General features: G+C 44.2%; 2 protein-coding genes and 1 long non-coding RNA gene across 5 annotated transcripts in view; 2 read left to right on the plus strand and 1 right to left on the minus strand.

Moving 5' to 3' along the window:
• The window catches only part of KCNE2 (potassium voltage-gated channel subfamily E regulatory subunit 2), a 37869-nt gene extending 14074 nt beyond the window's left edge, over window positions 1–23795 (plus strand). The window contains exons 1-5 of one of the 3 annotated variants that reach the window (XM_015882003.2): window positions 633–11697; window positions 12369–15693; window positions 19395–19510; window positions 21022–21201; window positions 23602–23795. In XM_015882003.2, coding sequence (XP_015737489.1) covers window positions 12384–12761 — 378 coding nt within the window. In that variant the 5' untranslated portion in view covers window positions 633–11697; window positions 12369–12383 and the 3' untranslated portion in view covers window positions 12762–15693; window positions 19395–19510; window positions 21022–21201; window positions 23602–23795. Of the gene's footprint in view, window positions 1–632; window positions 15694–19394; window positions 19511–21021; window positions 21202–23601 lie in introns of those variants that run through there. The other 2 variants (XM_015881996.2, XM_032448823.1) reach the window with 2 other exon arrangements.
• LOC116654326 lies at window positions 15877–24675 on the minus strand. The gene is made up of 3 exons (XR_004309482.1): window positions 24622–24675; window positions 20683–20753; window positions 15877–16318 (listed from the first exon to the last, which is right to left on the minus strand). It is a non-coding gene; the product is annotated as an uncharacterized LOC116654326 (long non-coding RNA).
• On the plus strand, window positions 18679–23795 carry SMIM11A (small integral membrane protein 11A). Its single transcript, XM_015882024.2, has 4 exons — window positions 18679–19008; window positions 19395–19510; window positions 21022–21201; window positions 23602–23795. The coding sequence occupies exons 1-3, from the start codon at window positions 18978–18980 to the stop codon at window positions 21187–21189; spliced, it is 315 nt and encodes a 104-aa protein (XP_015737510.1). The 5' UTR covers window positions 18679–18977; the 3' UTR covers window positions 21190–21201; window positions 23602–23795.
• Window positions 24676–25005: the final 330 nt, after the last annotated feature.

The following is a 25005-nucleotide window of genomic DNA, read 5'->3' on the forward strand; positions in this document are numbered from 1 at the left end:
GTGGAGAAAGAAATGAACAGAACCCATTTTGGTTCTCACTGTAGAGTGCTGACTGACTTTTGCTATTGGCCTGACATCTGAAGGGAAAGATAAGCATTTTGCTATTTTAATAAGACTGCAATTGCCCCTTCCAACAGGAAATATTATTTAGAGCAATAATGCCAGAGGGGTTGGAAGGACCTGCAGCATCTGTTGTGTTCCGTGTACTCGGAGCGGAAAAGAAGGGACATCCCATTGTTCTGATCTATGGAAAAACATATCTCTGGAAGACATTTAATTCACTTTTGCTTCACTGGCAGGCACTCCAAAGACCCAGATATTTTTTATATCTAATTAGCTTCCTTGTCATGGATGATGATGTTCAGCCAGGGTTCCAGGTCAGGAGCACAGCTTTGAGATGTGCGCCAGATGCAGACAGATATGGAGCTTTTGAAGTGAGTGATCTCCTCCCCATGGGTTTGGTCCTCTTGATAAATGGGCATACAGGTGATACACTGCTCTCTTCAACCCATTTTGGAGCACCTTGCTAGTGTGTTGACTTTATGGTAATTCTCATCAGTGAGCACAAAGCTTATCAAAGCTAAAATCTGAATTGAGAAAGCAGAAAATAATCAAGTTTTACAGATCAGTTCTAAGAAAAAGCCTGTCTTTGTTGAAAGGTCAGAGTCTTGCCTTCCAAGAAGATGAAGGAGGAATAAATACAGCTGAAGTTCAGCTTATTATACAGATGTACAGATGGTCTGCAGAATCGAGCCATACCCAAGTTCGGGGAATTGAGGTCAGAAAGGTCAGGTCTGTCCCCATGTGAAGCAATGCACCTGAATTATGCCACAGAATAATTATTAAATGAAAGAAAGTAGGAGCCTAGCTCAAAATAGTGCCTATGGTAAGCATATTAACTGTATCCTGGATAATATATAACACAATATTAGTCATCTTTCTTTAGGATATAAATGCAAGCAATTTTTTGATCATTCTACATATCTGCTGGGCAAAACATAGTCACCCTTTCAGTCCTGAAAACATCATAACATTTCCTTGGAAGTTTGCATGGTACATTACCCTTTACTCCATGTTTCTGGGCAGAGAGAAATTTCCTTTTGTTGAAAATAACCCCCCCCCCCGCCATAGGCCAATGTGGTGTGTACAGCCTTTGTATCCCAGGGCTGTTATCTCCTGCTGTCACTGACCAAACTCTTGTGGCATTCAGGAGGCAGTGAAAGTTCTCATGTTGACTTTAGTGAGAGGAGGCTGAATTCTTGATCTTTCTTTAAATCTAAGAACCCTTTTTTCTTCTGTTAAAGCAATTATTTGCTTGTAGAACTCTTTAAATTGAGGCTGGAGTAACACAGTGCCATGAGGGCTTTGATGTGGAAAGTGAGTAAATATTACATTTAGGACTTGGATTAAGGTTTCAAGGATGCCCCCTAAGCACATTAATGATTTCTAAAGGTTGTTGCTTATGCTGACTTCACTGTAAACGTTCTAAGTGAAGTAAGTGCCCACCAGCAGATGGTGCTTCTGCCTGAGAATTGCTTTCTTTCATGATGGTTGAAAGACCATTTCCTCACTCACATCATTATTATAAATGGTCCACTGAGTGGCAAAACAGTTGCTATTACATCATATGGGTTCTATATTTGAGATAGTTCCTGTATATGCCTTTCTGTCCACTCATCCTTTACCCCTAGTGCTGATTATGTTTGTAGCGCCTTTAATTAAATGGAGAGTTTCAGTTTTAAAAAGAATCCTGTAAAAAGTGCTTATTAAGCAGATGTGGTATCTGGCTACAGAATTTCAGTGGTAGGAAAGACAGAGCAGAATGATGTTTATTTTAGCTTGGGATGCCTTCCTTGCTGCCTTCAGTTGAGACATGTACATTCAAAACTAGGCAGACAAGCTTTTTTTCTGCTGTTACCATAGCAGTAAGTACACTGAAATGAAGATATAGGACCCCTTTAATTAGACAATACATTATCATGTTGCACATAGGTGTCTTGATACACTTCTCCTCCAGCATTTAAGATACCTCGATGGTTGATACATCCAGTCCCATGGTCCACGTGCCACTGTTTATGCTTAGCATATTGTTGCATGTGGCAGCATATAAACTCAGGTTAAGCCAGTACGATGCCAGTTTTGGACTTGAAGGTTGTAGATAACACTGAGCTTGTGGGCGACACTGGGAATGGAGAAGGATTGGTGGTAATGTGAATCTCTGCAAGTACATGAGGTATGGTTCTCCTTGCAGAAGAGCAAAAACCAGGAGTCTGATTCAACGTTTTGAGTTGGATTATGGAACTACTCCTTGTCATAGAGATCACAGAATCACAGAATAGCTTGGGTAGGAAGGGACCTCAGTGATCACCAAGTTCCAAAATCTGCACTAGATCACACATTAGATTAGGTTGTTCAGGGCCCCATCCAACCTAGCCTTGGTACTGAGACCCAAACTTGCCCTCAGGCTGCTGTGCCCTGCTGCATTCTATGCAGCTGTGAACATGTTCCTCTCAGCCAGGAGATGCCAGGATGAGGACAGTGTTACCCCAGTGAGAAGGTGAGAACTCTAAATGGGTCAGGCAGGGTAAGGTATCAATACGAGATGGAAATATCGTAAACTCATTCTTACTTTAACCACAGCAATCACACACTTGCACACAGAAAAAAGTGCATACTCCAATAATGTTGGTCTGCAGACATTCTTGAGTATTATGAATAATCTGATTTGTTTTAGAAGTGATGCGATTGTTATGAAAATGGTAATTTCTTCTCTTTCTCTCATCTCAGAAAGGATGAGAGAAACCCAGCAGTAGATGTGCTAAATTCAGCTTTTCTGAAGAGGCTGCTTTGAGGAACTGCTACGAAGGCCCAAAACTAAAAGAAGGAAGGACCATAAAGCATCCTTATGATTTTGAGGGGATAAATGTACATTCCATGCCGCAATGATTGCAGCCTGATGAATTGATGAAGATGCCAGAGTACGGTTTCTAGAAGACTGGACATTAGCAGATCCAAGAGGCCAATTAATCAGATGGAATCCAGTAAAAAGATTACTCTCTTGTTCTCCAGAGGCTGCTGCATGAACAAAATATAAACATACATATATCAGCTGAAATCCCTCAGGCAGCTCACCCAGAATAACCTTCTTTTGGATCCACTCCAGCTCCAGGCAGAGGCTCTGATTCAGGAAATTCTTGCTGTCCGTGGTAGGTCTGAAACCACACCTGCGTTGCTTCCCAAAAGCATTGTCTGTGGACCAGGCCTTGTGTGGTCACCCATGGGATGCCTACTAATATAGCTGTGTTTGCATGGCTTTGGCTGCTTTGGGTACAGGCATCACTGCTGCAATAGGTCACTACGGGAGTACCTCCAAATGGAGATGCTTTCAGGCACACACTGACTGTGCTTTCTGCTGTGGGAAAGCTACTGGAGGCCTGCTTGGGAGGGAAAGAAGCGCTTTGAGGATGGCTCCCATGGCAACAAGATAAGGCCTTACAGAGTAAGCGTGTGCAGCTCCCAGTGAGGAGTGAACCCTAAATTGAAAGCAGATGAGTGAAACAGGTGACTAATACAGATAAAGCCAGTGCTACTGGAAGGATGGGGAGCCATGAAGAGAGTGGGAAACAGCCAGATGCCATGTATTTGGACCGTGACATTGCACAGGATAGTCTTGAGCTTGCCTTTACACTTAAGGCAGTGATGACAGAGCAACTGGGACCAGTGACCACCCTGTTATGTGAGGTCTGGCACCTCACAGAACAACAGCATGGTTGATGATGGAAAACATCTCTGGAGACTGTCTGATCCAACCCCATGCTCAAGCATGGCCACACACAGCAAGTTGTCCAGGGCTGTGTCAGCTCTCTAACTAGCAGGAGACTCCAACAACCTCTCTGGGCAGCTCATGCCAGTGCTCTATCACCTACACAGTAGGTGATGTTTAGACAGAACCTTCTATGCTTCTGTTTGTACTCATGCCTCTTGTCCTTGCACCAGACACCACTGAAAAGAGCATGGCTCACTACTCTCTTCACCCTCCCTTCAACTACTTGTACACACTGATGAAATCATCATCCTGAGCCTTTTCTTCTCCGGGCTGAGCAGTTCCAACTCTCTCAGTGTTTCCCCACAGGTGAAACACTCCAGTCTATTCACCATTTCAGTGGCACTTAACTCTCTCCAGTGTGCCCACACCTGTCTTGTACTGTGGACCCCAGACCTGGACACAATGCTCCAGGTATAAGACATGTGGTGCAGTACGGTGTCCTCAGGGTGCCACATCCTCCTGCCCACCACCTTCCTGGGCGCCCTGCCCTGTAACCCCAGCCAGCCCAGGACTTCCAGTCCTGTCCTGTAGTTGTAATGTGGTGATGTGGTCAGCTGGCAGGGATGATGCAAGCAATACTATACAGATAGTGTAAGCACTTGATTGCCAGCATGGTGAAAACACACACTTATGAGTAGACTTTGCTTGCCTCTCTAGTAGCATGAGTGCTTGCTTGGTGTGGGAGCTGAAGGTGGGCAGACTGCACAGCCAGTTCACATATCTGGATTTCAGCCATGTAAGTGAATGGGTCCAAGGTCAAGAAAGGCTGAGAAAACAAGAAATGTGACTATGTGCATGCAACACGCACCAGGTTGAATGAGCAATTATTTCTTACCTCATGTGCTGACTCACTTGTTTTCCTTCCCTGCCACTGGACTTGCAATGATCAGTTGTTATTAATTTTTAAAGCTCTTGGGGGGATGTAGGGCCTCAAGATATGTTTTAGCTTAAGTGACCTCAATAGATTGTTATGTGTAGAACACAGATTTTTCTGGAAAAGTAAATACCAGCTTAATATACCTTCCTTTGACAGTGAAGTCGGTGTAATGAAATGATGATATGATATAGGGTTGCGTAGGGCGTTCACTCTGTTTTTCTATTTTAGTAAAATCTCCTGGCTTGGCCTTTGCTTCCCCTTTCATTATCACTCCATGAGCAGTATGAATGGTGACAGAGCTTTATTAAAGTCCCCAGTATAACTAAAGAGAATCTCTACTTGGCTGCATCCAGGCAAACAGGTTGGGAAAAATAAGCAGCATTTTTTTTTTTTTTAATATGCAATGGTGGAGTACAAGTAAAACCCAAAATATACAGTAGTTCTAGGCCTAACTTGACTTTTTCTTTTCAAAAAGCTGAGCTTGCCAGCAGGCTGCACATAGGTCCAGTAGCCATGTGGTGATAGCAGAGCATTTTAACATGACCTTAGTTCACTGCTGTTCTCTTCCTGCCTGCATAATGATAATAATAATAATAGGTTAACATGGTACAGGCACTCAGTGCTGCATGGACCCTGCCAATAACAAAGCTGCTCAAGTGCAACAGGATGAGAAGCAAAGCCCTCAGCTCTTTTCTTCAGTCTTCCTGGGGTGGGAGGCCAGCAGCAGTTCCAGTGATGCTTGCCACTAGGTGCCTGGATGGGATGAAGCTCTGGTGCACTCCGTGGAAAAGTGCATTGGAAGCTGAGCTTGCACTGAGGCTTCTGCACACATAAAGTGGTGAGCTGATCTCTGCATTAATTAATAATTAAACATTATGCTGGGCTCTAGATGGAGAGCGAACAGGCATGCTATTGGGCAAGCACTTCAATTCCCATCTTCTGCCCCATGCACCAGCTCCTGAGGATACTGCTGGGAAGGTGTACTGCTCCAAAAGTGCTTCCTTGCATGGCTGCAGGGAATGGAGCAGCATTACTGAGTGACCTGAGAGATTTCCACAGGGAGCCAATTCTGAGTAGAAGCATTTTGTGTCTGTAGAAGGCAGGTCCTGTTCACTGGCCAAATGTATCTGGTAGGTGTGAGATCAAGTGTGAGATGAGGCAAGTCTTGGTAATGCAAGGAAATGCTTCTAGCAGTGCTTGAGAAGCTCCAGTGTGTCCTGTAATTTTTATGATTTAATCCTTGACTTCAGCCCTCTCTCTACTGAACAGCATCATTTAAAATCAGGCCTTGAAATACATTCTTTCTATAAGGAGCCTCAGCAACCCTCCTGGAGAAATGGTTGAACTCTCCTGCCCCTGTGAATCAGACCGTTTCTTTTGCTGAGGAGTTATAAAAAACAGATGATTCACTCATATGAGCCACTTTTCAGCAACTAGTCCTTAAGTCTGTAGATATGCGAGTTAACAAAATCAAGCCCTGCAGAAGGGGTTTTGACAGTAACTCCAGCTCCAGTTCAGGCCTTCCTTTCTGTGTTCTGTCCAAGTTCCATACCAACTTCTGTGGACTTTAATTGAGCCAGAGTGGAGAACCATCTCATTTATAAACTGGGCTGCTCTGGAGATGCAGCCCTTGGCATCAGATCTGGCCAAAGGAGCCACGCACCTGTGAGCTGATCCACATCTCAGCTGCGTTCTACACTGACATCATCAAGGGAGACACTGGCAAGTACCTCAAAAGCAGCAGGTTGTAATCTCCTTTAATTTTCAGAGGCTCTTTGAAAAGCTCTGACTGCTCCCTGTCCTCTTCATGTTTACACGTTTACCTGGAGCTCCATCAGGTCAAAGCACCATTGCCCCAAAAGGAGGAAGTCTGATGAGAGCATCCTGGTGACATCTACAGCCTTCCCTTTGTGTTCCGTGTTGTCTGCTGGACAGGCTTTCAGAAAGATGACCTCAAAGAGGCTAAGGAGTGAATCTCCAGAAGACATTAGAAGCTAAATATCAGGCACGGCTCCTAGTGTTTGCTTTTTCATTTAAATGCTACAAGCAGGCAACACCTTCACATATCCTCTAAAACTTTTGCAATAGCAACATGTAAAACCATAGCAACAAAGCTGCATGATTGCAATCTCTTCCTGACCACAATTTTTCCACCCCTGCCGTTTTTACTGGAGGAAGCAATCCACTGCCTTGCAGGGTGGAAGGATCTCGGTTGCTGTGCAGTCCTAGCACTAGACACAGTGCCCTGGCTTATTCTTCCCAGCTGTTTTCTTTTAAGCTTTCAGGATTGGAGGAGCTGATTAAGCATGAGTCCCTCAATGCTGAATGCATCCCCATTACATATACTCTTATCTCAGAGACACAATGGGTTTTCCTCTCAGCCTTGCTTATGCTTGTGCTGCATAAAAAAATTTGTTTAAAATTCACTTTCTTTTTGAATATTTTCCTCTCACTTTAGTTATGACTCAGAGATGTTAGTTTGCTTGAATATATTTTTCTTTATTCACACAGGACCATTCCAGATGGGCCATTCCACTGTCTGCACTACTTTCACTCTTCTTATACAAGGCATTAAGAAAAGTGCACCCTAATGTGGGTCTCTGATGCGAGGAGAGAGTGATCATTAAACAGATATTATAATATTTAGAGATAACTTTTGCAAGCTATGATCATTTTGGGGTGATCTAAAGGCCAAAGCAATAGCCAACAGTCCTCTTTAAATAATGGGCTTTGTGTAAACCTTTGCTCTGAAATCATTACATTGGGTTTAGCTGTTATTTCTCCATGCCCCTCTGCATGTGTGCATGAACAGTTTACTCAGCTCTGGGTGTTCCTGCTGGAAAAGGGGTTGGGCCAGATGGACCCAGATGTCTCTTTCAGCCTCAGCCATCCTGCAATTCTGTGATAACCTTCAGAATCAGGATCATAGAATGGCTTGGGTTGGTGGTGACCTTAAATATAATCAAATTCCAAACCCTCTGCTGTGGGCAGGGTTGCCACCCATCAGATCAGGCTGTTCAGGAGCCTCTGCTTTGGGCCAGTATATGCAAGCTCCCATCTCACTAAGAGTTTTAACTTCCAGCTCTAACACATATAACTCCTCTGCTTTTATTTAACTTTACCCTTTACCCTTAATCCTTGACATGGCTGGGACTTGAACCTATGGCTTCTTTGTAAACTACCTTGAACCTGACCAAGGTGTTTCAACAACAAGGCTTCTTCTCTGCTGAACTGACAGGAACAGAAATCCTGTGTGAATGAAGGGAGTTAATACTTTTTCAAACATATACTCAAAGTGCTATAATAGGTATGACACACAACTAAGACTCAGGTTTTCACAGAAAGGCAGAAAAACACAATCATTGAATCAAAAAATGTATTTGCCCTGGAGCAAAAAAAAGGCCCAAGAAAATAGGCTAAGTCTGAAAACTGTAAACATCACTCCCTGAAAGATGGAAGAACAGTTACATAAGAAACAAACAATTGAAAAAATGATTACCTGGCTTTAAAAGAAACTCCAACCTATACAGAGTGAGATATCAAAGCAGCTAGTAGTGCTGAAAGCCATGCTCTTTGGTGAGAAAGATGTACAAACCAGAACTCCCTTATTCTGAGAAAGAAAACAGCATCCACTGTGCTTTGAATGAGTGCAGAAAGAGCATTAAGTGATAATGAGTTTACTGGAATGACAAACAGAAGCAGAAGGTGGAAAATAGGTAGCTAGCATCTACTGGCCCACTGCAGAGGCTCCTCACTAGAATGTGAGGACCAGGGAAGAGATCTAGAAGACAGGTGCAAGACAAGAGGTAAGGTAAAGAGGCAGTAATTGCCAACAGTGTCATGAGAAACCAGAAGAGATGGAAAATGTCCCAATATGTATTAAAAGAACTGATTATAAAGGAAAATCAATGTAAAGAAATAGTAAGTATATATACATATATATATACTTACTATATACATGTATATATATGTAAGTATATATATGTAAGTATTAAATGTAATCCTGAGTAATTTTGAGAGAAAAGGCTCTGGCAGTCACAGTTAAAGAAAAACTATAATAACATAATGGCCTTGATAGGTCTCTGTTTAACTTGGGTGATCTTACAAAGAACAATTTGAAAAGGAGCACACAGACTTAGGGATAGAACCACTGATTTCACAAATGGTCTATTAAGCTAATGTATAAGTAACAGGAGGAATCTAGGAGGAAGGTACAAAGTTTGATGCAGTGGGGAAAGTAATGAAATGCTATCAGCACTTTTAAGTATCAGTATTTAACAATACAGCATATCAGTAGCGAAAGATTGAAAAGATTGTGGGTTAAGGCTGTGTATACAAAGGTTTGAGGTCTGAAAAAAGTGACTAACACAATATTATGATTTAGCCAGAAGAAATGCTGAAGGAAAATTACATAGGTAAGTATTAAAGGATACTCATATCTCTTCAATAATGATGCTTAACAACTATATTCTTTTGTTTCTAAGAATTAAGCCTATGCAGGCATTCTTAGAATTCATGAACTATATATAGTAAATTGCAAGGTGAGACAAGGCAAGAGAAGGAAACAGTAAAACTGGCATATAAATACATCTAAATCAGTATTTAAATACATTAGCTGTTGATTACAACTAAAGTGTAAGTTTTGATGCTTTACTTCAAAGAATGCATAGAAACAAGCAATGGAGAATCATCCAGAAGGTGACTGAGCAAACTTCTTTGAAGGGAAATGTTCAAGCTCATGGGACAAAGATCCCATTAATGATCACTGAACCACAGAATAGCTTGAGTTGGAAGAGACCCCTAAAAGCCATCTGGTCCACCTGCCCTGCAATGAACAGGAACACCCACAGCTCCATCAGGTGCTCAGAGTCCTGCCCAGGCTGACCCTGAGTGTCCCCAAGTACAGGGCATTGACCACCTCTCTGGACAGTCTGTTCCACTGCCTCACTACACTTACTATAAAAATGTATTCCTTATATCCAGTCTAAATATCCACTGTTTTAGACCTGAACTGTTAACCTTTGTCCTATCACAGCAGGCACCGCTGAGTCTGTCCCCTAATCTTGTGTTAATCTTACTTCTCATTTGGTTCAGTTCTCATTTGGTTAACAACAGAGGAAGCAGTTAATGTCTGCTTGACAACATATGCAACTTTTGTGTATGTATGTGTGTCTGCGTGTTTGTGCAAGCATGTACGTGCAAGCATTGGCCAAATGAGACTGGCCAGGAACAGACATCAGAAGAGGCTGGTTGAAGAGCCAATCTATTGGCAGCCCAGAGTAGTAGCTCCCAAGATTCTCCTCTTGCAGCCTAACCTCCAGGGCTGTGGTTCCTCTTTCAATCCTACAGCTCAGTTCATGGCCCTGCATTTGGGAGCTCCTCTAATAGCATGCTGGTGTCTCCAACTGCCTTCAAACAGCCAGGGCCAAGCAGAGCACATCCCTAGCTAAGTAACAAAGGAGGCTGGACTTGCAGCCGTCTGTCTGGCTCTCAGATTTCACCAAAGCAAACAGAAGCAGCTTGCCAGCTACCTTGACTTCGAGGGTCCCAGTAGAGGGCACGTGGGAAACTGCCAAAGAGAAGTAGGGGATCAGAGAGGAGGCGTTGCCAGCAGCTCGCCTCCATGCTGGGAGGTGTTTGTGTGCAGAAAACCATCCAGAAGAAACGATAGCAGTAACCATGACAATGTCAGCAGCATGGCACTAGCGGGGCTTCCTCAGGGATTAACACTTCCCAGTACCATGAGCGTATCTCCCTTTTTCTCATGCATTCTGTTGATTCAGTGGTAGCCTGCGTTTGCTCTTATCTTCCTCAAAGCAGAGCTGCTTGTGAAACCGCTTTCTCTGAGAACTGCTGAGGCAGATCTACATGTAAAATGCAGATATCTTTTACAAAAGGGTCTGTCCCTTGTGCTTGTGGACCACTTTGTGGACACCTGGAGGGTTGGAACTTCATGATTCTTGAGGTCCCTTCCAACCCAGGTCATTGATTCTGTGACTCTGTGATCTGCATCTCCACCCACTGAATGTCGCTACCAGAGCCAGGAACTACTCCTAACTAGAGCTGAAGTTGTCTCACTTCACTAAGCATGTTGCTACTTCTAAGGTGTGACTCAGTGCTTTTCAGTTAGGTGTCATCACGTACCGTTTGCTGGGAAATAAAATCAACATTAGTTAATTCTTCTCTCCCTCTTTTATAATACAGGTTTTTGTTTACTGCTCCAGATCATGGGTGATGTACACAAACAGCAGAGTTCAGGGATGCTGGCTGTGTTTGCAGACCTGCTTCTTGCAGTATAGGCTGCATGGTCACAGACAACCACAGTCCTGGTGAAAGAAATGGAAAACCAAACAACAGGAGGAAACTAGGAGAAAGGCAGAGAAAGCTTATGTTCTTTGTGTATGGCAAAGGATGGGGGAAACATGAAACAAAGCAAGGAGGAAAACAATAGAGAAAGAGATAGAAGATCCATGTGGGCAACCGAATAGGACTGATAGAGCACAAAATTCTTCCTTTTGGGTGCTAACAGCATGGAAGACCTTCTACAGGGCCTGCTCAGCACTCAGTCTCTTGTGCTCATGTCAACCAAGGAAATTATTCATTATTTTGGAGAGCACCCGTTTACTTTTCTTCTCTCTGTAAACCTCTAAAAATGTTTATCCTTAGCCCTACTGTGTTCTTTTACAACATATGAATTTGCAGTAATAAGAATAAATTAGAGCACTCGGCATCGGACAGGATGACTGATGTAAGCTGTCAGCCGATGTTTGACTTTCCAGGTGAGATTAGATTTAGCATTTACCTTAATATAAACAGAAAGCGTGCAGCAGAAAGCACTTAATTAACAGGCAAGTGCTCGAAACCTTGTGCAGGCTGGAGGCTACTTGAAGAGTAAGATAGCTCTCTTGCTTTCAAGAGTATCACAGTATTATCCGGTGGAGTTTCAAAATCCTGATTGTTACTGGCAGTCTCATCACTGAAGGAGACAGCAAAGGTAAGTTTCTGTTGTTAAGACTTTATTTTCTATCAAAAAACCTACAGATTTTTATTTATTATTTCCCCACTGAAAGGAAAAGCATAGAGATTTTGCACAAAACACAAGTTTCAGGAGAGTCTGGGTTTCTGTTTTCTTACAGCTTGCTTGCTTTCATTAGACTGCCTTTATCCCATATGTTTGACTGTGTGGGTATAATTGTACAGAGATCTACACGCATGTGTACCCGTGTCCTTCTGTATGTGAATGCCTGTTCTGTGCATGCTGAAATCACAAGGCTATTCCAAGAAACAAAGGAAGGTAGATGAATATGTATAACACCCCTTCCTGGTTGAAGAACATTTTCTTTACTCTAGTCTCCATCTCAAGAGGAAAATCAGTGTGCCTGGATGCCTGTAATATGTGTCAGATAGGCCCACACTCACTGAACTTCAGGGAGGCATACTTGACTTCCACAGACTGCAAATGATCTGAGTAAGGAGTTGGACCTCCTCGGGTCTCTAAACATATTGAAGCACTCTGATACAGGGATTCTCAGCTGGTCCAAAATCAATACGACACTTTTGCTAGTAGGTATTATTATTTAATCCTTATATGCAGACAAAATTAACCATTGTAATCGTTATAGTATAGATATTTCATTAAAATACGTATTGTGTTGTCTCTGGTAGTTGTAACTTGCAAGAATGGCTGAAATACGAAACTTCACGTGGGCAGTGGAAGATATTTTCAAGGAAACTTTCCTCACTTACATGAATGGCTGGAGGAAAAACATGACAGAAGCAGCAAATGAACTGCAAGCCAAGGTTGATGCTGAAAACTTTGACTATGTTATCCTTTATTTGATGGTGATGATTGGAATGTTTTCCTTCATTATCGTGGCAATCTTGGTGAGTACTGTGAAATCCAAGAGGCGAGAACACTCCAAAGACCCTTACCATCAATACATCGTGGAGGACTGGGGCGAGAAGTATAAAAGCCAGGTTCTGAATCGAGAAGATCTCAAGTGTGTGGTCCATGAAAACTTTGGTGCAAGGGACAAAACAAGCCCTGGATCACCCTGACGTTTCAGAAACATCAGGGTTTCTGAAGAGGAAATCATGAAGCCACATTTAGGGAACTCGCTCTAATTATAGACAGCTAAGAAATTGTTCAGTAGATTTACACAGGGTGATCGCTGAAGAAATCAGCATCACTGTTTCCTCTGAGAACTCTGGCACAGCTGCTTTGAGGAACACCAAAGAAAAATGCATGACTGTTCTCTGCTTTGAAATTCTGCTATTCAGGAAAATAAAGTCATGGAGAGAATAACTTGAAATTTTTAGCAATTCTTTGAAATCCAGTAGCAGATCTGGATTACTGAACAGAAGACATCAGATGAACTGTAGGAGTTTTCAAGTGCTCAAAAGTGCTGATTCAGATCCAAACTGTATGACATAAGCCCATCTTAAAATAACAGGAAGCTGCACAATAAAATACCAAGCCCTCTATCTATTGATTGAACAGTGTGTTATGGTATGAATCACAGGAAGTAACCTATATCTACACATGTTCAAGCCAAACTGTTATTTTAATGACCTGGCTCCCATTTCAATTTAATTATTCACTGGCTGCAAAGAATGATTCATGGCCTTCTGAGGAGGCCTGTTTTATCGTAAAAGTATAGCCAGACTATCAGTCTCATCTAAGAGCATGTCCTGGTTGTCCAGAGCAGCTTCTAGAGGGTCACCATCTTTCTTGAAGTCCATAGCTGTCCAAATTGTCTCTTCTGCTGCTCCTCAGCTCTCCAGATTGATCTGTCTATCTGGGATGCAAGCTGGGTGATAGGGATTTCTTGCATTCCTATCTGTCAAGGCCCATGCTCCTGCTATGTGTCTTTCAGAGTAGGGGTTTCTATGACCAACTATCGAAGCTATTCCATTGCTGTGCTTCCTAAGGGTTTCCCATGTTGGGTACTAGTATCCATCAGTCAGAAAACAGGTTCTAAAGATGGTTTATCTTCTCCTGTGCTGCGAAAGTACCATGATGCTGGATGTCAGGGAATAATTAGAAGCAAAGACGGTACTACTTCTAGTATTAAAATGTGTTTCTTTTTGTAATGCTCTAGGTTTAGCTTCTATTCATGTTACCAGACTTTAACTGCTCAAAGTTCTCATTCTGGCTGTCAATTGCGTGGGCTTCTTGAATGCTTTCAGAGTTTTGTCTGAAACACTTCAGCCATGTCTGTGACTGCTTTCCTGACAATTTTGTTTTACTCATAGTAAGAGGAAATGATGAAGAAAAGAGTTTCTTGGGAAGCTTTGACTTGTTTTGGAGCTTGGTCTTGTGATATGGCACAACAGCTATTGTCATGCTCCAGGACATGCTCTTGTTATGGCTCTGATCCCCTCCAGGAGGAAGGACATTCCTTACCATTTACCCTTGATGCTCGCAGGCTGTAAGGTAACAGTTAATGTGCCCACCAAGCAGCTGGAGGGACTCTGGTAGCCATCTGGCCCACATGCTACAGCTATGTTTCAGCCATGGGAAGAGCATCTTTAGACATGGTATGGCAGCAGGAACAGCCACAGTGAATGTGTTCATGATGTGCCAACATCATGAACAGCTGCACCTGCTCAGGCTCTGCTCCCCACCAAAAACAATAGGCAGCTTCCACTGCTGGCTGTGCTCTGATCCTGGCTGCATGCAGGCATCTGTGACACTGAAATGGGGGCAAGCACCCGAGTTGACTCTGCCCTTGGGACATGCGGGCAATGCCTTAGGTCAGTCATGTCCAACCTGTGGCCCAACCCAGCCACCCCCTGCCCCATGCCATCATGGTGCACAGCCATCATTTGACACCAGCCAAACATGAGTGTGAGATCAGTGCTGCCTGGGCTGAAACCAGGGCACAGGGAGGGCACAGTGCAGTGCTAACTCAAGTGATGGCAAATAATTGTATGCATTTTGATACACTGGTTACAAACAGCCCCATGAATGGTGAAAAATATGCAGCCATGCTTTCTGTTTTGGTAAAGGAAGAGTAAAACTTCATCAAAAATCTCTGACAAACACTTGGAGAACTCGCTACAAATTAAAACCACTGCTGTCAAACCAGACTGATGTGTCAGTTTCACAAAAATAAATATCCCACTAGTTTTATGTTTTTGTTGCTCTCTCTTACGCTTTAATAAAAGAAATAAATAAGTTTTGTGGCTTAGATACATTATTACATACAAGAACAGCTCCAAAAGCACTCCCTCCCATTTTATTATGTTGGTCCACCATGTCAGAGGTGGATGGTGGTGGTGTGGCAGTAGAGGTTGGATCTTCCCACCCATATTCTATTACATGCTTTGTCACGGGACTGACAGCTGAGAATTTATCAAACAGTGTTATTATGCTCTTTGTATCCGTTGTGGTTCCCCTGGAAATAAGTAGCAGGCTCTACTTCTGGAGCAGCCTAGATAAAGTATATGAAGCCCAAGACAAATCCACAGTCAGCACAGCCCAGGCAAGCCCAAAAGTTGCCCCAGTTCAGCTGAAAAGAGACAGCCCACATAACACACTGTCTTAGAATCATAGAACAGAATCTTAGGATTGCTCAGGTTGGAAAAGACCTTAAAGATCATCGAATCCAACCACAACCCAACCATGCTACCCTAACAACTCTCCGCTAAGTCATGTCCCTGACCACCACATCCAAAAGGTTTTTGAACACATCCAAGGATGGTGACTCAACCACCTCCCTGGGGAGCCCATTCCAGTGCTTCCTGTAAATAAGTTTTTCCTGATATCCAACCTAAACTTCCACTGGCTGCAGGCTCCCCGTCATGTGGGGTGGTGCTGCCTTTGAAGCTGTTGTAGGGAACAGCCATGAGAAAACGAAGGCGAAGCTTTCCACGGGGAGCTTCCGAAACTGAAGTGCTCTCTTGCAATGTACACATCCTAGCCAGGCGCTGCTGGGAGATGTAGTTCTCCTTGCCGTCCCGCCCACAGCAATGGCCGCCCGCTGAGGTAAGGAGACGCGCTGTTAGGCCTTCCCCCACCACCCTCTCCCGCTCGGCTCCGAGGCGGACGGGCCGGCAGGGCGGGATGCGTTGCGGGCCGGCCGGGGCCCTGCGGCGCGGTGCGGGCACCCTCCCAGCCCGGCCTGCTCCGCCGCAGTCCCGCGGCCTGCCCGGCCCCGCACGGGCCCTGGGGAGCGAGGGGGGCTGCCCAGCGCTTTGGCAGCCGGGGCTGGGTTGATGGCCGCCACCCAAGGTGGAGCCTGCGATGTGTCGCTGGTGTTCTAGGGTGTTGGTTTGGTCAGGGTTTTATTCAGGTGCCACCTGAATGATGGGGGTGAGATGATGGGGGAAGTTCTTTCCTCAGAGGACGGTGAGGTGCTGGCACAGCTGCCCAGAGAAGCTGTGGTGCCCCATCCCTGAAGACACTCGAGGCCAGGTTGGATGGTGTTTCTTTATAGCCTTTGGGCTGTGCCATATTACTGTGTTTTCCGTCTGCCCAGTAGTCATCTTCTTCTTGAGGAGGAGGTGTTATCATACCTTCCAGATGGTAAGCCTGATGCATGATGCTTCAGGTGAAGTGTAGTGGTAGATCTTCTAGTAACTGTCCAGGTGGGAAGCATGCATTTTGTTCCCTGAAAAATATACAGCAAGGGACAGGTGATGAGCTCCCTTCGGTAGCTGAGGGAATATTCAGCCATCACTCCATTTAAATACCTCAGTATGCTGCTTTCCAAGGCCTTCCAGCTGATTACTTTTACAGTGTCTCACAAAGCAGATAAGAAGTGCTCTGAAATCCTCAGTCAATAGAAAAACATCACAGATCCCCTTTTGGAGGGTAGATGAAATTGTTAGTGGGTTGACTGAGAGTCTCAGCCAAGACAGCTTGAGTGGGATTGTGAGTTCCCAGTTGCCTGGTAGGAGTTTTCTGGAGCATGCAGCCCAGTCAATATTCTGCTGCTGCGTAAGAAAACAATGGTGTTAGTAGCTGGGCTGTGATGTGGTCGCTGTGGTGGAGTACAGCTATAATTCAGTGGCTGAGAAACCTGGATTCAATTCTGTGCTTCGCCACTGACTGGGGCCCAACTCTTCAGTCCGCGTGGGGTGGTCTGTGTTGCACAACGTTGTGCAGAGATCTGGGGCTGGCACCATCTAAAAGCTAGCTTGGGGAATTGCTGCAGCCCTCCTCGGGAGCTCATTAGCCCTGCTGAGGACACGAGCCTCTAGGGCTGTGTTGTGACCCTGAGCACCAGCTGTGGACCCAGCAGACCTCACAGCATTCAGAACTGACAGGATCACTGATCCAGCACTGAGGTGTGGCGCATACCTTCCCTTCCCTTCCCTTCCCTTCCCTTCCCTTCCCTTCCCTTCCCTTCCCTTCCCTTCCCTCCCTTTCCCTTCCCTTCCCTTCCCTTCCCTTCCCTTCCCTTCCCTTCCCTTCCGTAGTAGTTTGATCTGCTTTATGGAGGCCTGAGTGTAAATAGGGTAGTGATAGTGAAGAAAGCCACAGACATATGAGAGTGATGTCATTTTATCCCTGCCCTGCACAGGAGCATATGAGTGTGTGATGGATAGATCATGATGTCTCCAACAGGGCTTCAGGCAGAGCCTAATGCTCCTGCTTCCTTCTCACGTGGCTCAGCATGAGATCTTGCTTGAGTGAAGGTAACAGTGACCTTCTATGGGGCCCACACTCTGCTCCCAGAAGGGCTGTTTGCTAAGGGAGCTTGCATTTTCTTGAGGAACGAACAATGCCTGACCGTGGATGTGTTTTGAACTCCTATCTTTGCCTTATCTGCCTCTGAAAATGCAAACATGAAACTTCAGCTGCTTATTTGCCTGCTTGCTTTTAAGATATCACAACCTTGAAAGTGCAGCGCACGAGCTTTTTACTTCAGAATTGGCAACATCGTCGCTAAGGGGCATTGTTTTTCCAACATGAAGTGAATCCTGCCATTTATTTCTCCTTGCCCCATGCAGCTCCACCCATTCTTTTTTTGTCACGGGATTACAGCTGTCTCTACATCGGAATGGAGACCACAAGACTCTAGAGGTGAAACTGAGAGAAGTGCTTGACTGCTGGAGGCTGGTGATATTGAGTGTGGGAATACAGAGAGCGGCAGCTTCCGCATTCAGTTTGAGTTGTAAGGACAGTACGTAGAAATCTCTAAGCTCCATTTTGAGCATCATATGCCAGATGCATGTTTTTGAGTAGCTGAATTCATGCCTCTTTACAGCATGTCACAAAACGACTTCCATCTGAATCACAGAATTTTGAGCCATTTAGGAGAAGAATGAAGACTGTATGGTGATGAAGCCCCCAGCAAAGTCAGGATGAAGACACAACCCCCAGTTGGGCAGTTCAGTCCCTCCGCATCAGGCCAGGATTGTATAACTTGGATTTCTCTCAGAAGTTCATGGCTTAGTGGGTATGGTGGTGATAGGTTGACAGTTGGACTAGTTGATCCTAGTGATCTTTTCCAGCCTTAATAATTCTATGATTTTATGACTGTACACCAAGAGTCACGTCTGATGGTGATATTGGCTGTGCCCATCTGGAAGGTCTCTTTACATTTTAATGGCTGCTGAAATTCTGGAGGAAACATCAGAAGTTATAATGTTTTTTCGGGGGGGAGATGAAACACTATTGACTTGTTACTTCACTTGTTACCCTGGCATTTTATCAACAGGAGACGGGAGCTACACTACTAAGAATCAACACAGTAAATACCTAACAACAAGCTGGCTGTATTATTGTTTAGATACAGTTAGATCTTGCTAGCAGCAACTGACCTCACAGGTTCTGCTCTTCCTGATTCTGTCCTGGTGAGATATAATCCTGGAACATCCTGCAGTGTGTGCAGAGCCGTGTAGTATTGGACAAGCTGCCATCTTCAAGCTGGGCAATGCTCCTCTCAGGGCTTCTTTAGGAGGACGGGTCTATGGGCAGACAGGAGAGCTTCCCTGAGCAGCTCAGGATGGCCAGCTCTCATGCTGGTGTTGGGCCAAGAGAGCCCTGCTGCTGTTATTTCAGCTATGTACAGTGCTGTCCTGTGCTCACAGATGTCTGCATGCAGGACATGACAAACCCTGGGAGGTATTTTATTCTCCTTTCCCTCTGTGGGCAATCTGGTGCTCTTTGTGATTAGAACTTACGCTCCTTGCTCAGTGGATCAATTGAGTTAAGTGACTAACATGGGATAAGTGGAGAAAAGGAAAGCTCACCGTTCTCAGCCAGGCAATGGCAAGGAGTGAAGCACAGGAGCACTGGGAGAGCAGGAGAGCACACCATGCATGGAATCAATCTGTTCTGACAGACGAGAAGGTACTTCTGGGTGCTGTTTGTCTGCTACATCTGAGATATCAGCAAGGCAGCTTGGTGTGCACACTTGCCTTTGAAAGCAGCCAGTGCTTTGTTTTTGATTGGGCAGCTGCTGAGATCTGCTATGTGCAGTGAAAGCACAGCCTCCCCTCTCTGCAAGTGTGGCACCTGCTCTGGCCCATCAAACTCGTGTCCTTCAGCAGCACCTTGCATGGATGTTGTGCCTGTCATTCAGCTCCAAAAAGGCACACATTGGTCATTGCTGAGCCCTGCGACACAGATATCCTGCCACGCACTGAGCTGCAGATGAGCCCGTCAGAGAGGTGCGGGGTGCATGTGCTGAGTACAAACAGATGGGCTAATTCTTTTAACATTTCTGTTTCTTCAAGATGCTTCTGCCCCGGATTGTGCCTTTAGAAGCGTGACACTCATCGGTGCTGGGTGCAGCTTGCTTCAGGACAGGCAATATCAGCCTTCAGCCAAGATGGTGGCATTTAACTTGAAGGTAAGCATGTGTCATGGTCATAAAACAGCAAACTTCTGATCTTTGAAGGAGTTGGGTTTAAGATGTGGTTGGGTAAGTCTTGTGTTAAAGTTGTTTCCCTTGTCTAGATGATGGTTTCACTACTACACGGTACCTCAGGCTCAGAGGACTTCCAGGCTGGGGCCTCATACACTGAACCTGCTCCTCTGGCTTTCCTCTTTCTTGGCTTTTCTCAGGTTATTCTTTCCTCAGCTCCTTTCCTTACCAAAGTGTGGTTTCCCTGCTTTAGCTTGTAGTGCATCAGGGCCATATGCATAAGGGTACAAACCTAAGGCTCAGAAATGTTTGAGCCTTGTTCACTACCAATTGTAACTTGTTCAGTGAGTCTGTTTTATCATTAAAGTAGTGCTAACCACAAGCCTTGGCTTTGCCTTTCACAGAGCAGAGCTGTGGTTTAAAGATATTGCCAGTAAAAATGATGTTTTCTGCAGAATTGGGCTGAAGTGGCTAGATGTCAAAGGTAACATGCAGCTTGCATAGAGGAATGCTTTAAAAGCCTACTCAAGCTCTCATTTGCAGACTTTAAGGGGGCATGCTAATGGAGTATGGATGCAAGGCTTCTTTAAATTCAGTATTTAAACAATGGGCAAACAATTTTATGAGGTGGTCGAGGTTACAGGGAGCTACTGGGATACTTGCTATGGGACAATTTAAGCTGTGAACCTGCTGTGCATCACTGAAAGGCCAAACTCATCCTGTTGGCCAAATGGCTCTTTGAAACAGGTTATTGGGAAGCTCAGGTACCTTCAGTATCCTTCTGAAATTGACAGCTTTCACTGAGTGCCTCTGCAGTTCTCATTGTATTTGAGTTCACAGTGTTACCTGTTTGCATTTTATTTTCCACCCCATATGCATTTAGAGTAGCGTGCTTTTATAACATTGAAATGTGTTGTGTGATTTTATTGGCTTCAAGCAATAAAAACTGCAGAAACTGAATCATTGCAAGCTGTGCCCCTTTTACATCTTTTGTGGTTCGGAGGCGCGCATCTATACTTAATAGTATAGACCTGGGCAAATTTCAGGACTCTTGGATTAACATTTCTAGGTGGACAGAAGTATATTCAGGCATTTTATCTGATAGCTGATACACATGCTTCCATCACTCCTATCAAAACTGTTCAGAAGCACTTTACCTTTTATAAGCATCCTACAGTCCTCAGTTCTTCCCCTTTCTCAGCTCTAGGTTGTGCCAGCATTACATTCACTGTAAAGACAACCAAAGCAATAAAGACCTGTTCAGAGGAGTTTCATATACAAACTTGAGTGAAATGATTTGGATTTTGGCCTTTTCCCTAGATCTGCCTAGCTTAAAATTCCCTGCAGAAAAAGAACACGCAAGTATGAACAGAAGAACATTACCACTGCTTTGAATAATGCCATTGTTGGAGGAAGCTGTATAGCATCCCTGTAGATTAATTTTTAATTGTCCGAGCGTTCCAGTAACCGCTTAAATATATTGTTTTTTATTACAGGCTTTGGAGAATTTCCCATTGCTGATGTACATCTTGGCAGCTAAAACATTGATTCTTTGCTTGGCGTTTGCTGGAGTTAAAATGTACCAGAGTAAAAAAATTGAAGAAAAATTGAAGAGGGAACGTGAAGAGAAATTGAAAAGAGAAGCAGAGAAGAAGGGTGATTAAAGAATCTCTCAGGTATATAATTCGTTTGATATCCTGGGGTTTCATAATGGCATTGCCATATTAATCCCATTATATTTTGGCTTCAGTACATTTGGACTGTGTGGTTAGAAGTATTACCATTATCTTTGTTCTTCCAGTACATCGTTCCTGCGATGCTTCACTGTATTTGCCCACCCTTACCATGCCCATTCTTTGGAAGAAATGAAGTTACTCCCAGACAACTTGTCAGACACTGTTTGGGGTTTAGGAGATCTTAGCACAGTATTCTTTTTCTGTTCTTAATTTCCTTGAATTTTGTATGCCCAACCAATTGCACAGAAAGTCCTGATACATAAAGAAATCATTAAACTTGGGCAAAAACTGCGTGAGAAGCATGCCAGACAGGATGATGTAATAAGGTTCCTTGGCCTTAAGTCACATTGAAAAGAATCTCCAATTTCATGTTAGTTAAATACATGACAAGTTGCTGATAGTTTAGCTTGAAGGGCCAAATCTCATGCCACGAAGCTTCCCAAGGCAATAGAACTGCTTCAGGTTATATATCCATCATATAGACTAATAGAATCACTCAGGTTGGAAAAGACCTTAAGATTATTAGGTCTAACCATGACCCAACCATACTACCGTAACTAAAAGCCCTCTGCTAAATCATGTCCCTGAGCACCACATCCAAATGGTTTTTAAACACATGCAGGGATGGTGACTCAACCACCTCCCTGGAGAGCCCTTTCTAGTGCTTAACAACCCTTTCTGTAAAGAAGTTTTTCCTGATAACCAACCTAAACCTCCCCTGGTGCAACTTAAGGCCATTTCCCCTCATCCTGTCACCTGTCAACCAGCGAGAAGAGACCAACCCCGCTCTCACTGTAAGCACCTTTCAGATATTGGAATAGAGCAATAAGGTCTCTCCTCAGCCTCCTTCTCCCCAGACTAAACAGCCCCAGTTCCTTCAGTCTCTCCTCATAGGGCACATTCTCCAAGCCCTTCACAAGCCTTGTTGCCCTTCTTTCAACCTGCTCCAGCACCTCAGTGACCTCTCTGTACTGAGGTGCCCAAAACTGAACACAGTACTTGAGGTGAGGTCTCACCAATGCTGAGTACAGGGGCAGGATGACTTCCCTAGTCCTGCTCACCACACCATTCCTGATACAAGCCAGGATGCCATTGGCCTTCTTGGCCACCTGGGCACACTGCTGGCTCATATTCAGCCGACTGTCCATCAGTACACCATATATACTTCATTGACAAAAGCCAAAATGAACATAGTAAGTGTAGTGACATTTTAGTTTTTCATTTGCCATGTGCTAAATTCCTTCCCACTATCTTCAGAGCTTAAGCAATCATTGGATCGAGTCTGTTAGCAAAATGAGTGTGGTCTAATGCTAAGATTATACTCCCTGAGTTGTTTGGTGTGTGATTTATGTATCAATTCTTTTCGCGTTTCTCTGTTCTGCAGCAAAATGGGGATTCTATTCCTGCCTGCCCTTTGTAAACTCAGTGGGAGTTCGCTATAACAATGTTGCACATTATTAAAGTAGAAAACTTTCTCCTTTTGAGGTCATCACCTCACATATGAAGATGGTTTCAGTTTTTAGCAATGTTTACTAGTTTTGATTTCAAACGTATCACTTTTGTTTCGTGCAATGGAGATTGGAAATTGTGACTAGAAACGGGGACTGAAAATAACCATGGGAACAGAGTGTTTCATTCGCGTACGGAAAACAAGAAATACAGAGGTGTTTTTCAGGCTCCTGTTTACATCATATTGAGGATTTATGCCTGTGCAGACCTGTGTCATTTTAAACTTGTAATTTAAATTGGTTCAGGTAGCCACTGGAACATGCTGTGAGAATCCTTCTTTCAGTTTATGTTGAGTAAGTCAGAGTAAGTTACAAGGGGTTTCAGTGCTAAACAAATGAGAGGTGGGCACAAGGGCAAGCTGATCTGCAAATGAGCAAAGCTGCTGCTTTTAATGAGCAGATTTTACTGTGCTCCATGTGCAGTGTTAGGCCCCGGGGAGTTCTGCCTGGCAAAGGCTGTAGCCTGGAGGATTGCTGCACCAGGGTAAGGAGCTCATCCCACAAGACCTCGTGGTCTGGCATGTGATGCTGACCTTGTTGAATGACTGGCATTAAAGCAAATCTGACCAAAGTCCTCTTAGTCACCCAGCGTGGCCCACCAGAGGCCAAGTCTTTCCTAAATTCTGCCATTTCTAGGACTGTCACTAAGTCTTTCTATAACGGGACTGCAAGAAGAGGTGACTTCTCCTGCCCTAAAAATGTTCTCCCGTGTCAGTACTGCAGAGCTGTGATTAGCTCCGATTGCAGCCTGCCACGTGGGCAGGCAGATTTAGTCCATGTGCTGCTAGCATATCATGCCTGCTGTTCTCACTGCTGTTTCCCCACCCTGCAGATTCTGTGACACTTGGCAGCTTGCTTGGATTCCTTTCCTGGGAGAATGAAGGCTTCCTGTAGATGAAGGATGTGCCAAAGGAGTAAAACCCTCCAGAGTAACATTCACTTAAACTGTATCTCAACTTTTTGTATGTACAGCGAAATATCGAAGCTTCTATTTATGCAATAAAGAAAACGTTTGTTTAAAAGTAACGGCCTTGGTTACTGCTTACTTCAATACTACAGTTAGAGCTGCTGAGGAGGCAGCTTTTAAATATTAGCTGCAAGGAGGAGGCTGATTTAACAATAAGTAAAACACTGGGTCCATTATGGGTGTATACGGAGTTCATGGACAGACAGAAGGAACTGGAGAGGTCTCTGTGCAGCTTCTTCAAGCAACTGCAGGGGTACGAACTTAAGGCTTGTGGGCTCTCTATTGAATCCAAATGAAGAAAACAAAGAGCTTCTCAGAGCAGTCTCTTTCAAACCTCTTTTCATACCTAGCACTTACTTCAGAGTAATTTTGTTTTGTGTGGTGTCTGAGGACTGTGTATGGCTCTCTGTTTACCACTTGGCCTAGAAAATAGAGACAGTTTAATTACCATTACTGGCCATTCCTGCATGTTCAATAACTTGAAGTCTTAAAGAGTGAGCACACTCAGTCACGGTAGGTTAATCAACAGAACAGGTGGTTTGCACATAAACAAAACCTTAGGAATGTGCAGCAGTGGTAACCAGGTATGTTTGCCTTCACATTTCCTTTATAAAGCACCTCTAGATCCTTGTGTTTGCTGGAAGTGAAGGTGAATGTGAAATCTGACAGTGGAGTGAAAGGGAGAAGACTTGAGAGCCCAAAGGTTGTGGGAGGCCCTTGGGATGGCTCGCTCCTGCCCTCTCCCTGTGGCTACAGGCTGAGGTACCTGGTATGGTCATGTAAACGTTTACTGCCGCAGTGCGTGTGTCACAAACATTATCTGGCAGTGCATGCAGCTGATACAGCTAATGCTCAGAGAGCTTTTAGTGCAGTGGAGTTACTCACCATGAACTGTGGTGATCTGTAAAGTCTCACCGTTCATGCAGTCACCTTGGTGACCAGAGAATGTAAGTACTGCAGAAGCCTTCCTGTTCCTGGAAGAGAACTATTTTTCCTATGGCAGCTTCCAGACTATCTATCTGACTGGGGAATTCGTAGTGTCATTGCAAATCTGCACTTTACTGTCTCAGCAGTCATCTGTGTATGCAAACATGGAACTGAATAGCAATTTAATTAAATGGCTCTGTGGTGTTCAGTGAGAAACAGACTCTGCTAACCACTTCCATTAAACAGCTCTTGAGGGAAACACACCACCAAGAAGCCACACACCCAAACTGCACGAGGAAAATGTCAGGCCTTTGCAGTGTCCACCAGCATCAGAAGTAACGT

The sequence above is a fragment of the Coturnix japonica genome, chromosome 1 (genome assembly GCF_001577835.2).
Source record: "Coturnix japonica isolate 7356 chromosome 1, Coturnix japonica 2.1, whole genome shotgun sequence".
Lineage (NCBI taxonomy): Eukaryota > Metazoa > Chordata > Aves > Galliformes > Phasianidae > Coturnix > Coturnix japonica.